Here is a 20762-nt window from a genome sequence, read left to right as displayed (position 1 = left end):
AAGCTGCTACAGCCTACTGTACATAGACAAAAATAGCAAATTACAAAAAACAAATAGTTGTTTCTTACATTATATCCCTTTCTCAAAAATGTTACATTGTATAAAATACTTTTGAAACATTTACTAGTAAAGAAGATATTGCTACTTTTAAATATCCCCAGTACAGTTCAGCTATCATAAGTCCATGGTCTTATCACTCCAAGCCATTGATTTTCTTTTTGCAAGCTCTATCCAGGACAGTTCTCCACTGTCAGACATAGACTGTAGGGTAGAGGACAGGGTAGGAGAAGATGATGGAGCAGGGGAAGGATCAGCAGTTTTTCGAATCCATTTTTCTTCTTTTGGCCTCTCTGGGATCCTTTTAGGGTTTGACACTGTAAACATTTTTTTTTGTTATTGGTGGCTCTTTAACCATCATATATAGTAACTTTGACATATCAACTTACCTGTATGCCTAGTCTCTGCTTTTGCCTCTTTGGTGACTAATGTCTCACTTTTTATTTCCACTGGTGAAGATGTCCACTCAGCTCTTTTCTCCAAAAAAGCCGCTTTCTTACTCACTGATGCACCCCAAACTGACTGACCCTCCGTCTCTTCCAAAGGAGCTGTGCTGGTCTTAGTATTAGCAGTGGTATCCTGAGTCACTGTTAGACCTGTAGAGCGCAGACTGCGAGTGCTCCAGAGGGGCGGCTGAGATGTGCTGTGAGGACTGGAGGGACTGCCCTGTGATGTGCTTTCTACCTGTCGAACAGAGCGCAGAGGAGACTGACTGGTCCATATATTGCCCTGAGCTACAGAGTGGGTGACTGCCTCTGTTGACACTGGCTGTGACACTGTTGGTTTTGATATTTGACTTTCTCTAAAAGGAGATGCTGATGAGTTCTGCTGTGCTGTGGTTGTAGGTAGTAAAGGCTTTACAGTTTGTGCTGGGGGTTTGTGTTCCACTGCTTCAGTTGCAGAGACATTGCTTAATGGCTGATTTGTACTTTTTGCATCCAATCTTTGTGTGTCTGTTTGTGCTAGATTTGATGTTTGAACTTGTATTTTATGTGAACAAACTGCAGTCTGCCCTCCAGTGAGATCTTTGGGAAATTTACTTGTAAAAAGATTTTGAAGATTTCTAGTCTTTTCCATGGCCATACTCATCCAGGACACTTCTGTTGAAGAGGCTTGAGGCTGGGGCCCCTGAGGGGCCTGGGGGAAACCTTTAGCTTGTGAGGGCTGGGCCTCAGCACAAACCAGTGGGGTGTTAACAGGAGCAGGGGCTGTTTGTTTGGTTGGGACACTGGGTGCAGATGGGGCTGTAGATACATCTGTGGAAAGACAGAACTATTAGACATGCCCTAGAGTACGGCCAGCTTCAGAGGAATGCTAACGAGTGCAAAGGTCTAGAGTAAGAATGTTATCACTCACTGCGATTATTAACCAAGTGAGCGACTTTAATATACCATACATTACCAGCGCAAAGAGGCTATGTGTAATAAATAACTCTATAGGGAACTGAAGCAGAAAAAATATTCTTTCTGAAACTCACCGTACTTGGTTTCTGCAGTGGTGGCTTTTGTAGACAATAGGTCAGTATTATTACTTGTGTCTTGTTTATGTTGTTTTTCCTCAGTCACTGCTAACTTTAAACATTCATTTGAAGCCGTTTCTGGCCTCAGCCTCACAGACTGAGATGTGGACCGCAGTTTAACACCAAATGTTGTCTTTGCTTCTTCCTCCTCTGCCTCCTTTGCTGTGTCAGAATGATCACCTGTGTCTGTGAGTTTGTTTCTAGACGGTTTCACTGTTTCTACCTTTCTAAGACTATCCTTTATCATCCATGTTTCTTCTCTTCCCATTCTAAGGGGAACCCCACCAGGTTTTAAATCCACTTTAGGGCTTACATTTGGAGAGGGGTCCATTTTTTTCCCTCCTGTTTTTATCCAAGCATGTTCACGAACCCCAGTAAAACTGCCTGAACGTGGCCTTTCCTCCTCTTCCTTCCTATTAGAAGCAGACAAATGAAAGGAACCAGAGCCAGGGAGAGGTCTCTTAATTGCTGATGTCCTGTCTAACTCAACTGTAGGCCGTAATGCTATTCCTGTACTCACAGCTGGCTGGTCAGAGGACATTGTTTTAGACTTCATATTAGTAGCCCAAGTCTTGTTTTGTGTATCCCTCAAAAATTGTATGTCAAAATTTCCAGAGCTGTAAGGCGTTCCCTTTGCTTCTGACACAATACAAGATGAGTGTGGCCGGGGAATTACATCTGCAGGTCTGTTAGCTTTTGGCCGAAGAATCTGAGCGGACACTGTGGGCATTTTCCCAAGAATAGAAATGTCTTTTTGCGGAGAAACAATGCTAGACGGCTTCGGTGATGGCTCAGGCTTTGTGGGTTCTGATTCCACTGATGTAGTTTCATTCACCTTTGTATTCACAATTTCACTTGTTGGCTCTTCTTGGACAACGGGCTGTTCATTCTCCTCTTTAAGTGTTTCTGAGTCGTTTGGGTCAAATGTTAGAGCTGTGGAGTCAACCTAAACAAACAAGAATTAAATATGTTAATAGTAAAAATAATAGACCTTTGTTTTATTTAAAGTAACCAGAAAATGTGATATATCAAAAAAGAATGTTCAGAAAACAAACTATGGTAAAGTTGAACACTTGTAATTTATGTTGTACTATTGTGTTGCCATATATGCTGTAATTAGATGTGGATTGCATTACAGTGGAGACTCTCTTCTTTGAGCTGGCCCGCTGGTTTCGGGGTTTAACAGACAGGCGGTGGCGGGCAGCTGAGGTATCTAAGCTGGAGGTGAACTGCGCTGGAGAGCTGAAGTCTAGTGGTGTCTCCTCGATAGGAGACGTTTTTGGAGAAGGTTTGGTTGGCACTGGTTTAGTGGTGAGCAGCATAGGATTAGAGGACATTTGGGATAAAACCTGAAAAAGACAGAGTAAAAACATTCACACTGGCACATGTGTATTTGGGTATTCTGGTAATTGTAGAAACATGCAGTATATGTATTTCTTTAAGTATATTTTTCTGGTATAGATCTCAAACCTAAATTCTCTAGCAGTACCCTCCACAGTTATAATAGAATCTGTGTGACATTGGTTATCCATCTTAGAGACTTTTCCTACAGCTAGAACACGATGTGCATAATCCATGTTGTGGAATCTGAAAAGGTGTTTGTGGTACACTGCTCTTAACTGTATAACAAATATACATAATCTGTTAAAACATTAACTTATTCAGAAGAGTGGAAGAACACGTGAACAGTGCAGCACTTGAGTCTCTAGCCACACTTTATTGCTTTGTAAAATAATTATTTCACTAAACCTATACATTTAGAAGTTTTAGAAATACCTTATTTAGATGGTCCTGTGTTGTTATGGGCCTCTCTGTCATCTCTGATTCGTTGTGGACATCTTCTTCTGAGCGAACAGTTTGATCTTCTGAATATTTGCTGGGAGTAATCTGAGGTGGTGGCCCCAAATTAAACTTTTGTTGTTGTAACTTCTCCTAAAAATCAACATTAAATGTGTTTATTCAATAGTATTGAAGATATAGTTCTTGTTCTTGTTAAAAAATACTGATACCTGTAGTGCTTTGATTTTGAAGTGAACATTCTCCTGGGATAAAACTCTGGTTGGTTCAGCTTCTGTTAAGGCATGGTCAGCCAAAAAGATGCTGTCATGAGAAAATGCTCGCGATCCCATAGCTGCTGGATTACATCTAGGGATATGAAGCATAAAACATTTGTGTTAAAAGTTAATAATAATTCTTAACACTACGTCTAATAAAGCCAATTATTACACTAGATCTTCATTGGATCCAAGTGCCTCCGCATCTGTGATATCACTGGCAGACTGGCTCAGTTTTCTACTTGTTTGTCCTTTCTTGCTTTTCCCAAAGAGACGTGATTTTATTAACTTCAGCTTTGACTTTTTGCGTCCTAAATATGGGAATAACATATCCATATTTAGGTCATCATCTACACACCTGGATGCTTTTTAACATTGATTTTGTCCAGTGTAAATAGTTCATCTCACCTGAAGAGTCCTCAGGGCTTTCTTCTGTGTCTCCCAAGAAGGTCTCCATGTGTATTCTGTGTATGTCTTCTCCTGCGATGATTAGAGAGAAAGATTTATAAAAAATCTAATTTATCCAATACTTATTGCAAATACGGTCAGTTCAAGGCTGCGGGACAGACTCTTGTTCACTTGTGTAGAAACATAGAGATAGCTTAAGGTTGAGTTGAGATCAAAGGTTTATTGCTGTTATCAGCACTTTTACAAGCCTGATAGCTGGGAGTGTTGATACGAGGATACATTCACGTTTTCTTACTTTTTAAAACAATACATAGCTTGGTGTAAAGATATTTATTATAAAATGTAAAAATTAAGTGTTCCCCAATGAGTGGGTCAGGGTCAAAATGTTGTACACTGCTACTATATGTATATACTTTTTCATTTTTTTATTTCAAGCTGATATATTTGATATAATATAACATTATAATTAAGAAAACAAAACCAACTATGATAAGAAATGGTATTAATATGTGGCAATACAGCAACAACCAAGCAAACTTAATAAACAAATGCAATTCAAGACATTTTCAAAATCCGTTGAAAGGGACACACTGGTTAAGACTACTCAACATGTCTCTATGCAAAAAGAGACCATTCTTTAATGCTGAGTATTAGGTATATAATGTTGTACCACTTTCCTGTAGCCTAGAAACTGGTGTCAGCAGACCATAATATCACCTGCGCATGTTGCTTGATAAGAGTAGTGTCAGATGATGAATAAACATGCAAAGTCCACATTTCCACGACAATATAACCATGGCTGCACATGTTGTTGTTAGGTAAGCCTTACAAATTATTCTAAACATCTAATTTTATATTTAACATTGACATTCAACAGTCAGGCTGACTTATGATCTCATTTAGAGACAGCCAGACTATAGTCCCAACAGCAACACAGGATAATCTGGTGGATTATTAACATTGCTGAGAGATCCTTGTAAGATTTCACAGCACAGTAATCCACAGTATCTGCTCAATCACAGGCTCCCAAAAGCTTCTAAATGCATTTGAGATTCACAAAGAAAGTCCTAGTTACAGCGTTTTAGGTGGCACGCATATTTACACAAGTACAGCGCATTTAAACTCACCGTATGTCAGTGGGAGCAGCAGTGTGTCTCCTTGTCCCTGTCCTCTACTTTCCCTGCCTGGTTTGTCTTGTTCACAAACTGTCCCAGTCCTGATGTGGAAACCTCAGCATTTCATCTACAACGGCAAAGCAGTCTGAAAGAGGGATGACAGCCAAGGAGAATGAAAGACATGCGCTGAGAAAGAGAGAGAGGTCACTCCATGACAGAGTAAGCAAATGCACAAAGAGAAAAGAGGACAGAATGAAGAGAGAAAGAGCAAGAGAGAGAGAGAGAGAGAGAGAGAGAGAGAGAGAGAGGGAGAGAGGGAGAGAGATATTCTATTACATTAGTGGCACACTGTGGCCCTCTGCGCTAAGCTCCTTATAAAACGCTAACCTGATTTTTAGACCCAGAAATGAGAGGAGAAAAAGCCCCAGCTGGAATGGGGACAGATGTACAGGAATTACAAATGATGCACTGTTTATATTTTACAAGTCCAGCAATGTCTTCTGTGAACATATCTATCCATACAGTTGCTTGTTATTTGATTAACCATCTCTGTTGTTTGGATAAATATTATGACTGATAATCAAAAGCATTAATATCTCACCAACACATTTAAAAAACATTCTGATCTAAATTACTGTCTGTCCCATCACTGAAGACCCCCACAGGACAACATCCAGAGATGGAAGCACTATCTAGGCCACCCGGCTACATTCATTCAAAGGGAGGAGTGGAAGAGGAATGAAGGGAGAGGGCGGAAGTGGGAGGTGGTAAGCATAACTTAATAGTGTATATATAGTCTCATAATCGTAGCTTCTCATCACAGAAATCCTGAATATAAAACCCAGCAACTAATATCAGGATTACATGCAATGAACTACATGTAAGTCAGATAACAGGGCAGTAAATCCTTTCTCCGTTGTCAGTATAATATATATTTCTTTGGAGATACTTAAGCTTACTTTATTTGATTAAGTATTTCTGTAGACAACACTACTGCTGTTTTGCATACTGTTTTTTTTGTTGTTTTTTTTGTCTGTGATTTGTTTCTGTCTAACCACACTATTATTGATTGTATTATTATTTTATTACAATCATTTACAAAATTATCAGTTTAATACAGATATGTAAAAGCGTAGTAAAACTTTAATATTTAAATTATCCACAAGATGGCATCATTACATCAACAAAGTCATTTCTAAAGCACAGACTGGGTTTTACAGTTACCAGTATATACATTTGTCGGGGGGCATTGACGACCGGATCTCTGGTCATGGTAGTATGTTTAAACATTAAAAACAAATGAATAGTGTACCTTTGGTGTGTATGATTTGCATTAGAAAAGTTCACAATGTTTTTGTGTGTTTTGTGTGAAATATATCTACAGTGGTCTCATGGCATTGTCTGAGATCGTAGTCACAATAACCAATGGAAAATCTGCCCTGAGGGAAGAGTTGAGACAAATTACAATCATACCATTACTATTACACAGTAAACAGCTGAAATAAATGTTAGATTTCCTGAGTAATCTTACCTTTGGTCTCTTAAAATAATCCAGGCCTCTTCCTATCTTAATGATCCATCCGTTGTCAAATCTGAAAATGTATTTTAAAGTCACAGTTAGAAAATAATAGGACTCATTCAATAATCAATGTAACCTGCATTACACATTAAGTATCTTACCTGATCTCTCTGTCGTGTATGGTAGAGGAGTACTCCACATCCAGATTGACACCTTGAGTTTTGAGACTTTCTTTGATTTCAGTCAAGGCACTTGTTTGTAGGTTTTCAGTCTATAAATAAGGGTATGCAAAAGTAAATCCAAAATGTTTTATTACCGTTATTGATATAACATAAAACCCATAACCTACTTCATCCTGTGATGTGAGAAGGTGGATTTGTTTCACTTTGCCTAAACCTTTAAGGAGCATTTCACAGAACCTCAGGAAATTATACAGCTGTTGAAAAAACAAAAAAAACAAAAAAAAAAACAAAAAAAAACCCAAATGACAAACAAATAAATATCTGTGAAAATTCAAACTAATTGAGTGAAAGGAAATTTTAAAAGCCACAGTGTTACCTGATGTGTGTGCCGTATATATGGGTCCTCTACCCACACTTCTGTTAATGCACTACTGACGTAAGGTTTAAAAAGTGTCTCAAAGCTGTAACCAGTGGCATCTTCTGCTATCTTTATCTGCTCATGGTATTTTCCATCTGGAATGAGAATAAAATGGACTTTTAAGATGGATGTTGTTTATTCAATTGTTCATCATCAAGTTATAAGGTCACGTTATTAAAACAAATGCACATTTTAGCTTGCTCAAAGTATGTAGAACCTCTATGTAGAGCATTAACGGGACTAGACACCCATTTTTCTCCATGGGGATGTTATTGCTTTGCCTAGATATGTTATTGCTTTGCTTAGAGTGCTTTACAGAATGGCATTGCAATTATCTATCCATAAGCTCTCCTTGTAGACAGGCTGGTTTTGGACCCTCCATCAGGGAAGTTCATGGTGCACTGCAAGTATTTCTCTATATGAAGTAAAAAATCTATTTGAGAAATGTCGAGCTATCAGACAATGATCACCTTCTTTCAGCTTGTCGACGTGACATTTGATGTGCTCTGCCCTGTCCATGTATCCCTTTATTTTCTCTCTGTAGTGTCCCCTTTTTGAGTCTTCTCTCACTGCTGTTGACAGGGGAAAAGACATTTAAATACATTGTTAAATACTGTTCAACGATTACCCTTACTTAACTACCTTTTAACACGTCCATTAGCAGCTGGATCCCTTCTTGGTAACACACCAAAGACTCCTGAAAGCGTCCACTCTGGTCTAACTCCACTGCTCGTTTCAGAACAGACACAGCGGACGCTTCCATACCAGACACATGATTTTGTGTCATTTTGAAATGGTTGAAATGGACTGAACTAAACCATATTTGACTTCCTATATGGGGGAAACAGGCTGTGTCACACAAAAATAACTCCGGAAAAGATGTCCCTCGGGCATGGTGGTATACATGTATACACTAATTAAAGTTAAATAAAATAAAAAATAAAAATAAAAATACTGATACTATATAAATAACAACACTCGATATTTAATGATTAAACATATAATTAAAACTCCTTGTTTGTTACCTACGCTTCACATCGGAACAGTTTGAGTGTTACTCCCCGTGACTTCCTGCAACCAAAACGCGAATCAAAGTGAATGGTACATTTACATCGGATTAAACGTTTTATTTAGGCATGCCTTTGTTACATGATTAAATGTGATGGGTTTTTTTTTCTTGTCCCAGGTGAAATAGGATATAATATAACTTATTTTCCTCTGTTTGTCATAACCTTGGACACATGTAGGTGACGCTAACCTCGCTATGTCTGTTGCTGGGGTTTGTCAAGGTCTACGGTTCATCCCGAATAAGGTAAGGATCAAGTGTTTATATTATCGACAATTTAATTACAGTGTTCACCTTATTATTTGTCGCCCGCATCATTTTCCAGATCATAGCGGGGGCCACTCAATTGCCATGTTTAGTATTGGCACGAGGAAATTTTACCAGATCAAGGATGCCTCTAGAGGTATTGTTGTATTACAGTAACAAGCAACAGATGGGTGTTTGCTGTTATATTACAGTAATAAATGGCACGTATGTGTTTCCTTTCAGATTTTTGAAGAGAGATCAAAAGAGCATGAAAAATATGGAGGTGATCCAGAGCAACCTCATAAATTGCATATTGTGACACGCATCAAAAGTACTATTCGACGGCCATACTGGGAAAAAGAAATGGTCAAAAGTTTCGGGCTGCGTAAGGTAATAATTAAAAAAAAAAAAAGTAGCACTGAAAGACTATATGGCAGCTAAAGACCTTAAGTTAAAGAACAAAAATCACCAAGTCATAAAAATGATAATCTCAGAGAGGTAGAGATTTGGCGTCCATATACTGATCCTCAGGTGCCCCTTCACTTGTCATTAATTTCTCTGTAATTTAAATCACAACTGATGTTAGACTCCAAATGACCCTTTTCATGTGGCATTGTAGCTGTAACTAGTCCCATAACATGCTTTACAGAGAGAATCCTCAAGCTTAGGTAGGTCTGACCAAACCAAGCTCAAGATCTGGAGATGGTTCCCTGAGCGCGGTGCCCACTGCTCCTGACAGGTTGCCCCAATGGGATAGCAGGCTGGGTCAAAGGCAGAGGACAAATTTCCTCTACAGGGGCCGTAAAGTGTACCTTACCTTGCCTTTATGGATAGTTAGTGGCAAGCTGGCTAGAGTTAGGGCTAGACCAAGCCTTAAGAGATGTCCTTAAAAATCTCCACACAGATCTATATAAAATTATTTGCTGTTGCACCTGGGCAAAAAAGCCTATACATTTATTAAAATTATGTCTTTTTCTTAGATGCACGCTCCAGTAATTCATAAAAATACACCTGCAGTTAATAATCAGTTGAAATATATCAAACATCTTGTAAGGTAAGAATCACTGGAATTGCTGACTATTTTGCAGCTGCGTTTTGAGCTTAATGAAACTATTTTTAAACATTTCATGGCACCTCAAGGATACAACCACTGAAGACCCCCTATGGACTTCCTGCTGAGCAAGACATGGCTGAGACATATATCAACGTTAACGGAGAGCTTATTGTGAAGCGTTTGTTGCAGCCAGTGGAGACTAAGGCTGTTGATTCCTAGTGTATTGTAACATTTGTTCTGTAAATACAAGAAATTTATGTGCATTAAATAAACTTGATTTGATTTACTCATTAAAGGAATACAGACTTTGTTAAAGGAGTAAAAATCTGGAAATTTCAGAAACATCCTGAACACTCATTGAATACAGCTCATTGCACTAACAAATAATGCATTATTTTATTGCCATCTTATATATATATATATATACGTATATATTTATAAATATATACGTATATATTTGATAATTGTATACAAGGGATTTTTTTTGTAAATTATTCAAAAAAAGAAATGACAATTTCACAATAAAACAGACCGAAAAGACACACTTACATAACAGATAGGTTAAAGCAGGTCTGAAATAAATCACAAGTTCTGTTTTTTTCTGCAGTACTGTATATGGAAAAAAACAGGAGATGGTCTGAAATATTTACACTTCATTGGAAGAATAAAGATTAATTATTAAATTTGACAACAGTGCCAGTGTGAATAAAATGAAAAGTTTGGCATTAAATAAGTTGGTATGAAAAAAGAAATAAGTAGGCATGATGGATAAAAGCCTACATGTAGTGGATGTGTAATGAGCCAATCCTGAGACTAAAACCAGGAGTAGATCTTCAGTCATCTTCAGAGTCTGTATCAGAGTCGTACCCTCGTCCTCTGATAGTCTTCTTCTCCACTTTTGTAAACTTGGTTGCTGACTTTTTAGTCTGTGTTGGAGGCTCCATCAATTTGCCACTATTAAAAGTCAGAAACAAAATTCAATTTAATAAAAATGATTTCAATTATAGATCTAAAATTAACCTCAAATCTTACCTGTAATTGATGACGCCAGCACAGCCAAGTCTCCACTCAAGCATCTCAGTGGAAAACTCATCTGTATTGCCCAGATCAGTAAAACCAACCACGAAGTCCTTTGTTTTTCCATCTATCAACAGAGCCAGCGTGGGAATGACTTTAATGCCAAGTCTCTCTGTGAGAAATGGCGCCTTCTCTGCATTTAGTTTAAGAAATTTGGTCTCAACATGCTTTTTAGCCAAGATGGAGAGGTGTTTGTCAAGGATCTTACACCTGTATTTGAACGAAAAGGAGTTTATTTTATATTTCTGTAACACAATTGAATACCAAATGCACACTGTAAATAGAAAAGCATCTGTAACAATATATTTTTCAGCAGTAAATGTATTTTACCTACCTGAAAGTAGAATCTTTATAGAAATGGCAGACAACATTTTTGCTTTCTTTAACCTCACTGAAAAAGTCTTTCTCGCTTGGAATTTCTCTGTATTCACCATGACCTTTTGACAACCATTCCTTAAAATTGAAAATAAAAAAAAGATTAGAGGGGAAGGATGTAAGAATTTTATTTTGTCTACTTCTGGGTCCAGTAGTATTTCAGTCTCACTCATTGTAATGGAATATCTGGCAGATTTTAACCTGTAAAGTTGTATTAATTATTCAAACCCTTTTTTCCATTATACTTCCATGCTGAAAATTAAAGCTGCCCAAAAAAAAAAAAAAAAAAAAAAAAAAAAAGGTGTGCCCATTGATGGTATTTATTATGAAACTGTTTCCTCTAATGGCTAATGGCATCATTGTTAAAATTGATACCACAATTTACAATGACATATTGACATATTAAAAAGACAACACTCACCTGCTTCTGTTTATGAGCTTTTTTGAGAGCCTCTAGCCGTTTTTCTCTCAGCACCTCGAAATCTTCTTCCTTCAGTTGTTTGTTCAGCTCTGCATCTACCTGCTCTTCCACTTTTTCCAAAACCTTTGCTATCACGTCCATTGGTTGATTAGCCATGGCTGGGCAGTTTCAATACAACCTAAAGGATTAAGAAACAAAAAGAGATCTGTGATCAAATTACCCAAATGTTGATTTCAGAGAAGTTGGAGGTACCCAGATTTATGGAAAGACAAAAATATGAAGTGAAATGCGTTTACATACAACAATGTTTAATGTATAAGGGACACCATCAAAGCAGGCCCAGCGGCACAATGACGAGCCTGTGGTCAGGGAGTGTCGACTATGATATTTCGTTTACAGACAAAGCCATGGAGACGAGGGGTTTCGCTGTAAGCTGTACCAACGCCACAATGCTACTACCCACATTAAATCGAGCTCTGCGCAATACATTCCGTCTAGTTTCTAACATTATAGTTTTCGTTCTAGTTTAAAATTTTACCATTACAATATCTGGCTGAAGGCATTCTTTGACTAAAAACGCTTGTACATTATGTACGTTAGCATACTTCTTGGTTAGCCGTTGCTGGACTGCCGGCTAATAAAAACATTAAGCGAAGAGAGTGCCGTTAAGTGTTTTGTTGTCCAAAAAAAGCGACGAAATGCAATTTGTTTGAAGTGCATAGACTATATAAAAGCCATCGATGCAAGGGAATAAATGATCCACACGCATCAACCTACCTGTGCGCTACGGCTCCTCTAATGCGCCAAGAAATGACCTAACCCGGAAACTGCGTCACACATAATATACGTCATAGAAATAATAAATCACTAAAGTCATGCTGTATTTTTTTTACACTATTAATTAATACTTAACGACTTAAACAAAGCAATCTGTATCACAGTTGACAATTTATTTACAAAGACTTAAAAAACTTACAAACGTTCACAGCTTCAGGTCTTCAGGCACCAGCCAGAAAGGAAATGGCAAGACAGACCGTTTTATTTTGGCCATTCCCTTTAGAAACGTAACAGAGAAAGCTAACATCTTTGAGGTGAGCAAAAATCTGCACATTCTGAATTACATTCATTATCACTTTTCAGAGCAAACTATTTTATTTGCTTGTTGTAATCATAGGTTGGTTTGTCAATATCTGATTAAAAAAGCATCTTCATCACCTCTCAAATGTTAACTTAGTAGAAATACAGGAAGTACTGTCAAAATTTCTTTCTACATGTACAATACACAGGTGAGATACACAGAATTAAAAGTTAAATTCCAAAAGTGGTACATATTCAAGTTTATAAAATTTACTCCAATATAAATGCTGTATGAAATGTTAGAGGTCTTGAAAGGACATCTTATTTGCTGAAATAAAATGCATAGGCTAATTATTGATTGCCATAGCCCCTGTAAAATTGTTTTAGCTCAACAGTGCTTACAAATATGACTATTTGACCTTAGTGAAGCGCTTTAGCCAGCTTCTGCCTCCCATAGAAAGTAGTGGAAACATTCATGTACTCAAGTAAAAATAATTACAAATTTAGAATACAGTTACTAAGAATTCACTACACGTAAAACAAATACAGGACATATAAACATTTACATGAGTTTACATTATTTACACATAACAGAGTTTGGCACTTGGTAAAAAAAAAAAAAAAAGAATACTACCTCATGCAGCCTTTGTCTGGCTGCTTTTTTTGACCCAGTAGTAAAATTTTAAACATTTTCACTGGAAATTATGTTACATCACTGTTACATTCCTACTGAATGATGGAATGACCAAACTAATTCAAATATAAAATAAAAATACTGTCCATTACAATCTTCAGAGGTCAACACATGGTGAGAATGTATAGCCTCTCACAGTACAAACTGTCAGAAATAAGAGGAAAAAATGTCATGGTGAGTAGTTAAAGAATAAAAATGTTTTGAGGCGTGATTGCACATATAAAATTTCAAATATTTTAGAAAATGGATGCATTATTTTACAAAGTGCTAAATCTGTATAATGCTGTATAAAATGAATTACCAGCATTTATTGTTACTCTCATTAGGTGGAAAAAGTTGCCTTACAAGAATTCACTTTGGCAGCTTTACTTTGTCACACTTGTCTCTTGTTAACTGGTTTTGGTATATTGTTTATGAGTGGTTGGCCAATAGGGAAACCCGTAAATCAAACTGGCAGCACACCATTTTGAGAAAATGTACTTTACCAAAGTGAGTGTACTCCTGAGGATGTCCATATATGGTGACATTGGGCTTCAAACCTTAATTGCCACTTTCAATCACACCAACTTGAGAGTGCTACCGTATGTTTGCTGCAGAACGACCTGAACATTGTCTACAATAAAGTCAAAAGCCATACTCCAAACAGACTCCACTGACAGCTTCATAAGCCTGAAAAAAATGCCAATTAAAGCAATGGCGAGAGCAACATTCCAAACTGAACAATATTTGGGGGGACTACATACCTTTTCATGTATTTTATGACCAAATCCAACTTCTCCAGATCTTTGTCCTCAATTAAATCAGTACAGTATTTCACAACTTGAAGTATGTCTTCCTCCATTGGTTCTAACAAAATGCAACCATTAGTTGCCAGAGGATAATTTAAATCTAAAACATGTACAAATTTCTGCTTTAAGCAAGTTATTTTTACCTGTGATAGTAGTGACCCATTCCCGCAGAAGAGTTTTAATGTCTGTCCATTCAGAGGCTCCAGCCAGTGTTGGAGAAGCACGAGACACTGCTGCAGACTGTGGGATGTCTTGCTTTGAGGAACTATTTTCAGTCTAAGGGAATAACATGACTGTAATCTTGAAAACAAAAATGCTACAAAAATGTATATTAAATTTAAATTTTTTTACTCACCTTAAGCCTGTCAATTGGTTCTCCCAGCTTTATTGGAGATGGAAGGATTTTAGCTGGACTGTTGGTCAATGGTCGTTTCTTAAGAGGAGAAGGGCCATTTTTAGCTGGACTTGAGTTGTTCTTCCTCTTGTATTGCCTCTTAACGCGAACAGGACCGACTCCTGCCTGTTTCAACTGTAACAGTGGATTTCTAACCTCGGCTGCAGAAATGAGGGCATGAATCACAGGGCTGAAGAAGATGGCATGTCAAATATACTCATTAAATACACTTTTACAAACTTACATGCTTGCTCTTTTTGATTGGTTGTTCGGCTGTAGGCAGACTTAATCTCATCCTGCAGCTCTTTGGGTAGGGCAGCAAAGACCTCCGGGTCAATCTATATAGATAATATAAGGCCAATTGTCAAAGACTCCAGTGAATGACACGTTACAAAAAACTACCCACCTGTGAGAAGTTGGGCAATTCTAAAACAATTCCTGTGTTTTCTGGTTGATTTGGTATTTGTAATATTATTTTGCTTGCAGTTGGAGATGGCTTTGTTGAGTCAGATGGAGAAGGATGAGAAGGCTGTGGATTTAGGGACATATCACCATTTAATTTCACTTCTCGAAAAGTCCATGACTGTTCCACTTGTTCTCGAAGATCTGCAGGCAACGCTTCTAATACAGAACGATCCACCTGGGGTAGTATACAGAAATGATTAGTGAAAGGCAATTTTGGTGTGCAATAACCCCTTCCCTACATCAGTGCCTACCTGGGAAGGAGAGGGAACATCAATGCTTAGTCTACGGTGTGATTGAGGATTATGTCGAGTTGTGAGAGTTTCCCTTTTACTTGTTTCAGAAACTGCCCCGACAGAAGAGGCAGGGGCTGAGGATGATTCTTGAGGCATCGCTGTGGTATTTTCCTTTGTGGGTCCAGTGCCTAGACCAAGTCAAAATGTATTTTATTCATTAGACAAACAATTACTCAATCCACCCAAATGAAACCCTGATGAACCTGTTTTGGGACATTGTGCTTGAAGTCCCTGTCGCGTGAACAAGTCTTTGATGGAGCGAGAGTCTGGATTCACAGAGTTATTTCCTTCAAGCAGCTGGACCTGGATTCCCACCCCTCTCAGATCTTGGACCTGCAGCTTCATTGCATGGAAAAGCTTGATGACAGCCAATGCAATAAGTTGACCATTGTCTGTAGACTGAGCAAGCATCACAGTCCTACAGATTACAAAAAATAGATAAAGATGTAATATCTTTGCGACACAGAAAGCAGAAACACTTGCAGTTGACTGGTGGTGACTTACCTGGCTATGCTGTCACATATGCCATGACCTCCATATTTAGCAGGCTCTATTGGAGCTCCCACTTTGCGAATCATGACTTTAAGGGTTACTCTGCGGCCCCGTAACCCAGCTGCTTTTAATCTTTTTTGAACTTCCATGGATAAATTTGTCAGGAAGCACTCCGCCTCATCAATCTGTAATAGCAACAAAATGTGAACATTCATGTTTGGGTTTAAGATGATGATATATTTGGCTACTTACCCTGGTGAAGCGTATGTTGTAGTTCATTTCAGCAGAAACTGACTTGCGTTCCTTTTCATAACGAACAGGTCTGTCATCCAGGCCTCGGCAAAAACGAAACAATGTTTGGCCGGTTCTTGGTCCAAACTTCTTTTGAAGTACAGACATGGACACTTGTCGGAGATCTCCACAAGACCTGACCCCCATTGCAGCAAGTTTTCTGCCCATAGCAGGCCCAACACCTAGAGAAAAATATCAAAATCTTTAGAACAAATATTTCATATTGATATCAAAATAGAAAGTAAAAAGGTTTTATACCAGGTAAGCTAGTTACTGCCAAATCCCTGATAAAATCATCTACTTCTTCAGATTTCAGAAAATATTGCCCGTTGGGCTTGGCTCTACGTGTTGCCAGCCTAGCCAACAGAATGTTGGAACCTTAACACAGAGCAAAAGGACTGCATGAATAACGGTTGCTCCAACGGTACATTTTTTAAGGAAAGGTACCCTTACCCATTCCAACTGAGGCACAACATCCAGTTTTCTCCTTGATATCAGCTCTTATGGCACTGGCCAGGTCATTTGGGCTTATTTTCAACTCTCTGATCATTGAGGTGGCATCTATCAAGACCTCATCACAGCTCAAAGCCTCTATGTCATGAGTGTAACTGTGGAGAACAAAGGGAACAGGTTTATCCTATAAACTTACCTCTTGACTTTCAACAAATAAACTTTTTTTTGTTCTTACCTAGCTAAAGTCTCATACATTGTGAGAGCAACTTGTTTATAGGCTTCAAAGTCATAAGGGACAGATTGTAGTGATGGACACAACTGTTTAGCTTTGCCAAAAAACATTCCGTTTTTTACACCCGCCTTCCTGTGTATACAGTAAGGGGTAAAACAAATTACAGTAAAAAATATAGATTCAATACATTTTTAAATATATTTTTATATTAAAGGAAAACTTTTACCTTGCCTCATAACTACATGATGCAATCTCTGCCATAGAAAGCGCAGTAGCATCCTGTTCTACACCATTAGTATGCAAGTCAGGTATCTCTTGTGAAGGAGTTCTGTGTAGATCCTCATCCTCGTTTCCTAAGATACAAAATCCACACAATTTTAAGCACACGCTTAAAGCAGCACTGCGTAACATTTCTGGTGCCGAGATGATAGAAAGCCAAACCAAACTCTGAAACATTTGTCATGGAGGTACATAAGTTTCATTGCATGGCCAGCCAAGACCAAGTTTTTACAAAACTTTACAAAGACATTATGGTCTGGAACCATGTCCTGTCTCCCCGATTTCCAGTTGGCACGATTGACATGTGGATTAACTGATCAGAGAAACGTATGGCACGTTTGTGTTAACATAAACATATCTGTCCCAAAGTTGTATGAAGGTGTGGTTCCAGACCCACCTGTATTCAAACAGAAAGGAGAGGCTGGCTCGCCAAGCAATAGGTTTTAGTCCTTTCTGTGTAATGTTCCAGACAAAGCAAGAACACCTCCATGGAGAATGGCAGATCATTCAGCAGAAAAGTTAGTTTTGTGTAGCGACAGACCCCCTCAAAGCAAGGGTGTATGTTTTTCCAAGATATTTTAGAGCAATAAACACACCTGTAATTAGTTTCAGTAATTTTTTTGGCTGAAATTGTATGCTGTAGGGCTTTAATTAATGTTGGGCAGAAAAACACATGTTGGACAACTCACTATGTTGAGCGTGATTTAGTTTTCCTTCATAGTAGTTCTTTTCCAGCTGAGGGTTGGCGCCAGGCCTCAGGGGTACTCTCCCTAGTCCCCGGTTACTGGTCACAGCAACAGGTTTGCCTATATGAAAGAAAGAAGAGGTAAGTCTCATTTAAAACGTATTCTTTAAGTTATTCCAAGAAACTTGCCTTTTAGGTCTGGACGGTGTCGAATGCCAACAGATACAAAAAAGCAATCCATGTCAACATGAAATATGCAAGACTTAACAGTTACAGATGAACCTGAAAATGGATAAAATATTTCTTTATTTGTTTTGTTGAATATTTTTGATCATATAAATTGAATAATTCTAATATAGTCACCATGTATTTAACTACCTTGGCTGGCACAGCTGCCTTGTCCTTTCATTTTTCTAAGCCGATCCACCCCAGAAAATGAAGTAGTATCTGATGTTTTTCTTTTGCAATGAAGCTCATTGACATATTCAGAAAAAGCAGTCCTCCATGTTGAGATCTGATGTAAACGCGAATGTGAGTAGAACTCAGAAATCAAATTATCTGTTTGAGCCTGCAACTCTGAGGACTTTGACAATGTTTGCTCAGTAAAGGAATCATTTTTGTTCACTGAGGAACAGTCAGAAATATTGTGGTAATGTCCATTCAAACGTGACACACATGAATTTTCTTGACAAGAATCACCATTGAGACTTGTCTCAGGCTCTTGTGAAGATGGACAGCAAGTAATTTTTATAGCTTTGGGTTCTGCCTTATTTAGAGCATCAACACAATGCTGATCCTGCAATTCAAAGTCCTTTCCAGACTGAGTTTCAGGACTATGAGGGAAATCGTAAGGATCCCATTTTGAATGAGGACCTATTGAAGTAAAATGTTTGTGGTCTGGACCTCTTGCCTTGCTTTCAAGCAAGTAAAAGTCAGAGGGCTCAGTAACAGGGGAGAGATCCTCCTGTTTTAAGGCACCGTTATTGAGGCGAGTGTGTCCATTTGTAAGAGGAACTTCATTCAGTGAAGAATCTTCATTTGCAGCCAGTGCAGAATGGCTTGTGTCGAGTAGCGTTGTAGCATGTCCATTTCTGCAAGTACAGTTATAAAATAATGACAAAAAGCATATTAATATTTCAGGTTTTAATTTACCAAGTGTGCAAAAAGCAAACAAAAAACAACAAACTTACATTTTAATGTCCACACCATTCTGACATCTGAGTGACTTTATCTGAGGTTGTGGGTGGCCAAGTCTTTTGTCCTGAGCTACGCTGGAACTAAACTGCGGTTGTAAACAGGCATAGTTTTTGGCATGATTAGGGCCTATTTTTTTATGGTAAGTATTTAATGAGTGCTTGCTGTGCTGTGGCAGAAAATGATTTTGACTGACGTTTGGTTGAGGTAGGGCTTGGAAGGGATCTACAATATTTGTATCTTGACGAACATTTATCCCTGTGAAAAGCACACCTTTGCCTTTGGCATATAGTTGGTACTGTAAATATGGAAGGAGTCGTCCAGCCTTGATACTGAAAATATATAATATACAGTATTAGTTAAAGAAAATGGAGAAAAAACAAAACAAAGCAAAACTATTTCACCCCTTAACTAAAACTGAGCACACCTGTCAGTGATCCACTCTGGTCGAATAACTTTTTCACCTTTAAGATCCTGAATTTTGCTGTTGGGCAAATTATTAGCAATAATATGAGTGGTCTTGGAGCGACGGTAGTAAACATGGAATTGACCACCGTGTAGCATCATCAATCTGCGCAACTCATCTGCACTTGGATCTGTCATAAAAAAGATATATTCACATGTGAAAATCAACAGAATTGTGTTGGTAATTCAGAATGACTAAATATACAAATGATGATTTTATACCTGTGTATCCATTAACATAGATTGCAATTCCACTGAAAATAGCTGAGGATGTGCCTTCTTTGTGTTTTTCTCTGGGAGCAGAGAGTTTAAACTGTTCATCTAGCTTGGCAACTTTGGCAGCCATATAGCCACCCTGCAAGTGAAAGAAATTACAACAAAAATATGAACAAATCGTAATATTGTGCAGTATGGTCTTTATTCAATTTATAATCTGGAGAAATGAGGTGCGTGTAATTTATCTTCTTTGCCAGTCAATTTATATTAAGAATTGCCATGAATGCATTACTCACCCTTTCAGCCCAGCCATTATCATCGCCTGCAAGAGATTTCTTCTTCATCCATCCATCTCGACTCATGCTGAGCTACCTAACATTAAAGAATTCATAATCATTTCAACGTTAAAACATGTTAAAAGCACTGCAAACTTTTAACACGTGAACCAATCATCAGATCCACCTCAACGCGTGTAAAAGTTCATTTGGATTAGAAGTTGTTTACTGTTGTCATGTGGAATAAACAGTATTAGCAGCGCGGGTGGCAGCCAAGGACATGCCCGGGCAAATATGGGAACTGACAGGTAGTTAGTCTGAATGCAAAGGCTAAATGCTAACACTAGCTAGACAGACTACTTAGGGCAATGCTTGGCGACCCTTCTGCAAAAACATGAAGCCACTTGAAGCAGACAGAATACAAATTATAGCGTGCTGCATTGACTCATTACAAAACGCACATGCAACACAAATCAGTTTTAAAACTCTTTGACTCATTACTTGATCCCCCATGCTACTAACAGGTTGGACAAATCACACTATGAGAAGCTTGGTAACGTAAGTCTTGCTTTAACATTACCTTTTATAATGTGAATCGCAGCTTGTTAGCCACAGACTTGTTCCTGCAGATAGAGCCCCGGTATAATCCAAGTGCGCGGTGATAAAAAGCTAAGCCCTCCACACTGTTAACTCGACCCCTCGCTCTTTGTTTTGGTCGCGACAAAACCACTTCCAGTGAACCAAAGTGCCCCTGTTTTGTCACGCTGCCACGCCATGTCACTTGAGTATTTTCGCCCACCTCGCAGTCCTTTAGCTCTCTACCGCCTGCTTTGCTGCTGCTTTCCTTTTCTATACAAGTCCTACAAATTTAAACAAAAACCTAAGCATTTCCGGGGGTTTTCAAAATAAAACTTTCTCTGTCAGATTATTTAATTTATTGATTGATTGATAAAGACAC

General features: G+C 38.3%; 5 protein-coding genes across 6 annotated transcripts; 1 reads left to right on the top strand and 4 right to left on the bottom strand.

The window, feature by feature from the left end:
- Window positions 1–86: 86 nt before the first annotated feature.
- cracdla (cracd like a) lies at window positions 87–5979 on the bottom strand. Its single transcript, XM_033987441.2, has 9 exons — window positions 5166–5979; window positions 4039–4110; window positions 3803–3941; window positions 3586–3721; window positions 3353–3508; window positions 2713–2925; window positions 1535–2522; window positions 447–1313; window positions 87–374 (listed from the first exon to the last, which is right to left on the bottom strand). Exons 2-9 carry the CDS (start codon window positions 4085–4087, stop codon window positions 175–177), a joined length of 2748 nt encoding a protein of 915 aa, XP_033843332.1. The 5' UTR covers window positions 4088–4110; window positions 5166–5979; the 3' UTR covers window positions 87–174.
- A 298-nt stretch (window positions 5980–6277) lies between these two features.
- mitd1 (MIT, microtubule interacting and transport, domain containing 1) lies at window positions 6278–8103 on the bottom strand. Of its 2 annotated transcripts, none has more exons than XM_033987445.2 (7): window positions 7915–8103; window positions 7743–7844; window positions 7231–7367; window positions 7022–7108; window positions 6834–6943; window positions 6685–6745; window positions 6278–6592 (listed from the first exon to the last, which is right to left on the bottom strand). In XM_033987445.2, exons 1-7 carry the CDS (start codon window positions 8057–8059, stop codon window positions 6497–6499), a joined length of 738 nt encoding a protein of 245 aa, XP_033843336.1. In that variant the 5' UTR covers window positions 8060–8103; the 3' UTR covers window positions 6278–6496. The 2 variants fall into 2 exon arrangements, with proteins under 2 accessions (XP_033843336.1, XP_055086534.1); XM_055230559.1 differs by having other exon boundaries at window positions 6400–6587; window positions 7915–8085.
- A 360-nt stretch (window positions 8104–8463) lies between these two features.
- Window positions 8464–9939, top strand: mrpl30 (mitochondrial ribosomal protein L30). The gene is made up of 5 exons (XM_033987014.2): window positions 8464–8584; window positions 8664–8741; window positions 8828–8974; window positions 9565–9638; window positions 9725–9939. The coding sequence occupies exons 1-5, from the start codon at window positions 8537–8539 to the stop codon at window positions 9855–9857; spliced, it is 480 nt and encodes a 159-aa protein (XP_033842905.1). The 5' UTR covers window positions 8464–8536; the 3' UTR covers window positions 9858–9939.
- Window positions 9940–10240: 301 nt separating this feature from the next.
- Window positions 10241–12348, bottom strand: txndc9 (thioredoxin domain containing 9). The gene is made up of 5 exons (XM_033987464.2): window positions 12289–12348; window positions 11512–11689; window positions 11050–11168; window positions 10671–10925; window positions 10241–10592 (listed from the first exon to the last, which is right to left on the bottom strand). The coding sequence occupies exons 2-5, from the start codon at window positions 11665–11667 to the stop codon at window positions 10472–10474; spliced, it is 651 nt and encodes a 216-aa protein (XP_033843355.1). The 5' UTR covers window positions 11668–11689; window positions 12289–12348; the 3' UTR covers window positions 10241–10471.
- A 98-nt stretch (window positions 12349–12446) lies between these two features.
- Window positions 12447–20659, bottom strand: rev1 (REV1 DNA directed polymerase). The gene is made up of 22 exons (XM_055230557.1): window positions 20385–20659; window positions 19826–19901; window positions 19536–19668; window positions 19276–19444; window positions 18845–19180; window positions 18033–18745; window positions 17844–17936; window positions 17659–17775; window positions 16917–17043; window positions 16694–16822; window positions 16459–16613; window positions 16264–16383; window positions 15967–16187; window positions 15727–15899; window positions 15426–15640; window positions 15181–15350; window positions 14871–15104; window positions 14709–14802; window positions 14426–14625; window positions 14214–14346; window positions 14026–14128; window positions 12447–13951 (listed from the first exon to the last, which is right to left on the bottom strand). The coding sequence occupies exons 2-22, from the start codon at window positions 19889–19891 to the stop codon at window positions 13840–13842; spliced, it is 3813 nt and encodes a 1270-aa protein (XP_055086532.1). The 5' UTR covers window positions 19892–19901; window positions 20385–20659; the 3' UTR covers window positions 12447–13839.
- Between the last annotated feature and the right edge of the window lie 103 nt (window positions 20660–20762).

Source organism: Periophthalmus magnuspinnatus, chromosome 21 (assembly GCF_009829125.3).
Source record: "Periophthalmus magnuspinnatus isolate fPerMag1 chromosome 21, fPerMag1.2.pri, whole genome shotgun sequence".
Classification (NCBI taxonomy): domain Eukaryota; kingdom Metazoa; phylum Chordata; class Actinopteri; order Gobiiformes; family Gobiidae; genus Periophthalmus; species Periophthalmus magnuspinnatus.
The sequence above is the reverse complement of the archived record's forward strand: the minus strand, read 5'-3'. Positions and strand labels throughout refer to the sequence as shown.

Excerpts from the sequence above, each read along its gene's own strand:
- cracdla (XM_033987441.2), bottom strand. The coding sequence starts at position 4,087 with ATGGAGACCTTCTTGGGAGACACAGAAGAAAGCCCTGAGGACTCTTCA. Across the intron at positions 3,942-4,038 it reads AAGCCCTGAGGACTCTTCAG|GACGCAAAAAGTCAAAGCTG; the intron begins GTGAGATGAACT and ends TCCCATATTTAG. Across the intron at positions 2,926-3,352 it reads CACAGGACCATCTAAATAAG|GTTTTATCCCAAATGTCCTC; the intron begins GTATTTCTAAAA and ends TGTCTTTTTCAG.
- mitd1 (XM_033987445.2), bottom strand. The coding sequence starts at position 8,059 with ATGACACAAAATCATGTGTCTGGTATGGAAGCGTCCGCTGTGTCTGTT. Across the intron at positions 7,109-7,230 it reads ATATACGGCACACACATCAG|CTGTATAATTTCCTGAGGTT; the intron begins GTAACACTGTGG and ends TTTTTTCAACAG. Across the intron at positions 6,944-7,021 it reads TTCTCACATCACAGGATGAA|ACTGAAAACCTACAAACAAG; the intron begins GTAGGTTATGGG and ends CCTTATTTATAG.
- mrpl30 (XM_033987014.2), top strand. The coding sequence starts at position 8,537 with ATGTCTGTTGCTGGGGTTTGTCAAGGTCTACGGTTCATCCCGAATAAG. Across the intron at positions 8,585-8,663 it reads TACGGTTCATCCCGAATAAG|ATCATAGCGGGGGCCACTCA; the intron begins GTAAGGATCAAG and ends ATCATTTTCCAG. Across the intron at positions 8,975-9,564 it reads AAAGTTTCGGGCTGCGTAAG|ATGCACGCTCCAGTAATTCA; the intron begins GTAATAATTAAA and ends TCTTTTTCTTAG.
- txndc9 (XM_033987464.2), bottom strand. The coding sequence starts at position 11,667 with ATGGCTAATCAACCAATGGACGTGATAGCAAAGGTTTTGGAAAAAGTG. Across the intron at positions 10,926-11,049 it reads TATAAAGATTCTACTTTCAG|GTGTAAGATCCTTGACAAAC; the intron begins GTAGGTAAAATA and ends GTTCAAATACAG. Across the intron at positions 10,593-10,670 it reads GCTGGCGTCATCAATTACAG|TGGCAAATTGATGGAGCCTC; the intron begins GTAAGATTTGAG and ends GACTTTTAATAG.
- rev1 (XM_055230557.1), bottom strand. The coding sequence starts at position 19,891 with ATGAGTCGAGATGGATGGATGAAGAAGAAATCTCTTGCAGGCGATGAT. Across the intron at positions 15,641-15,726 it reads ATATGTGACAGCATAGCCAG|GACTGTGATGCTTGCTCAGT; the intron begins GTAAGTCACCAC and ends TGTAATCTGTAG. Across the intron at positions 15,351-15,425 it reads AGCACAATGTCCCAAAACAG|GCACTGGACCCACAAAGGAA; the intron begins GTTCATCAGGGT and ends GACTTGGTCTAG.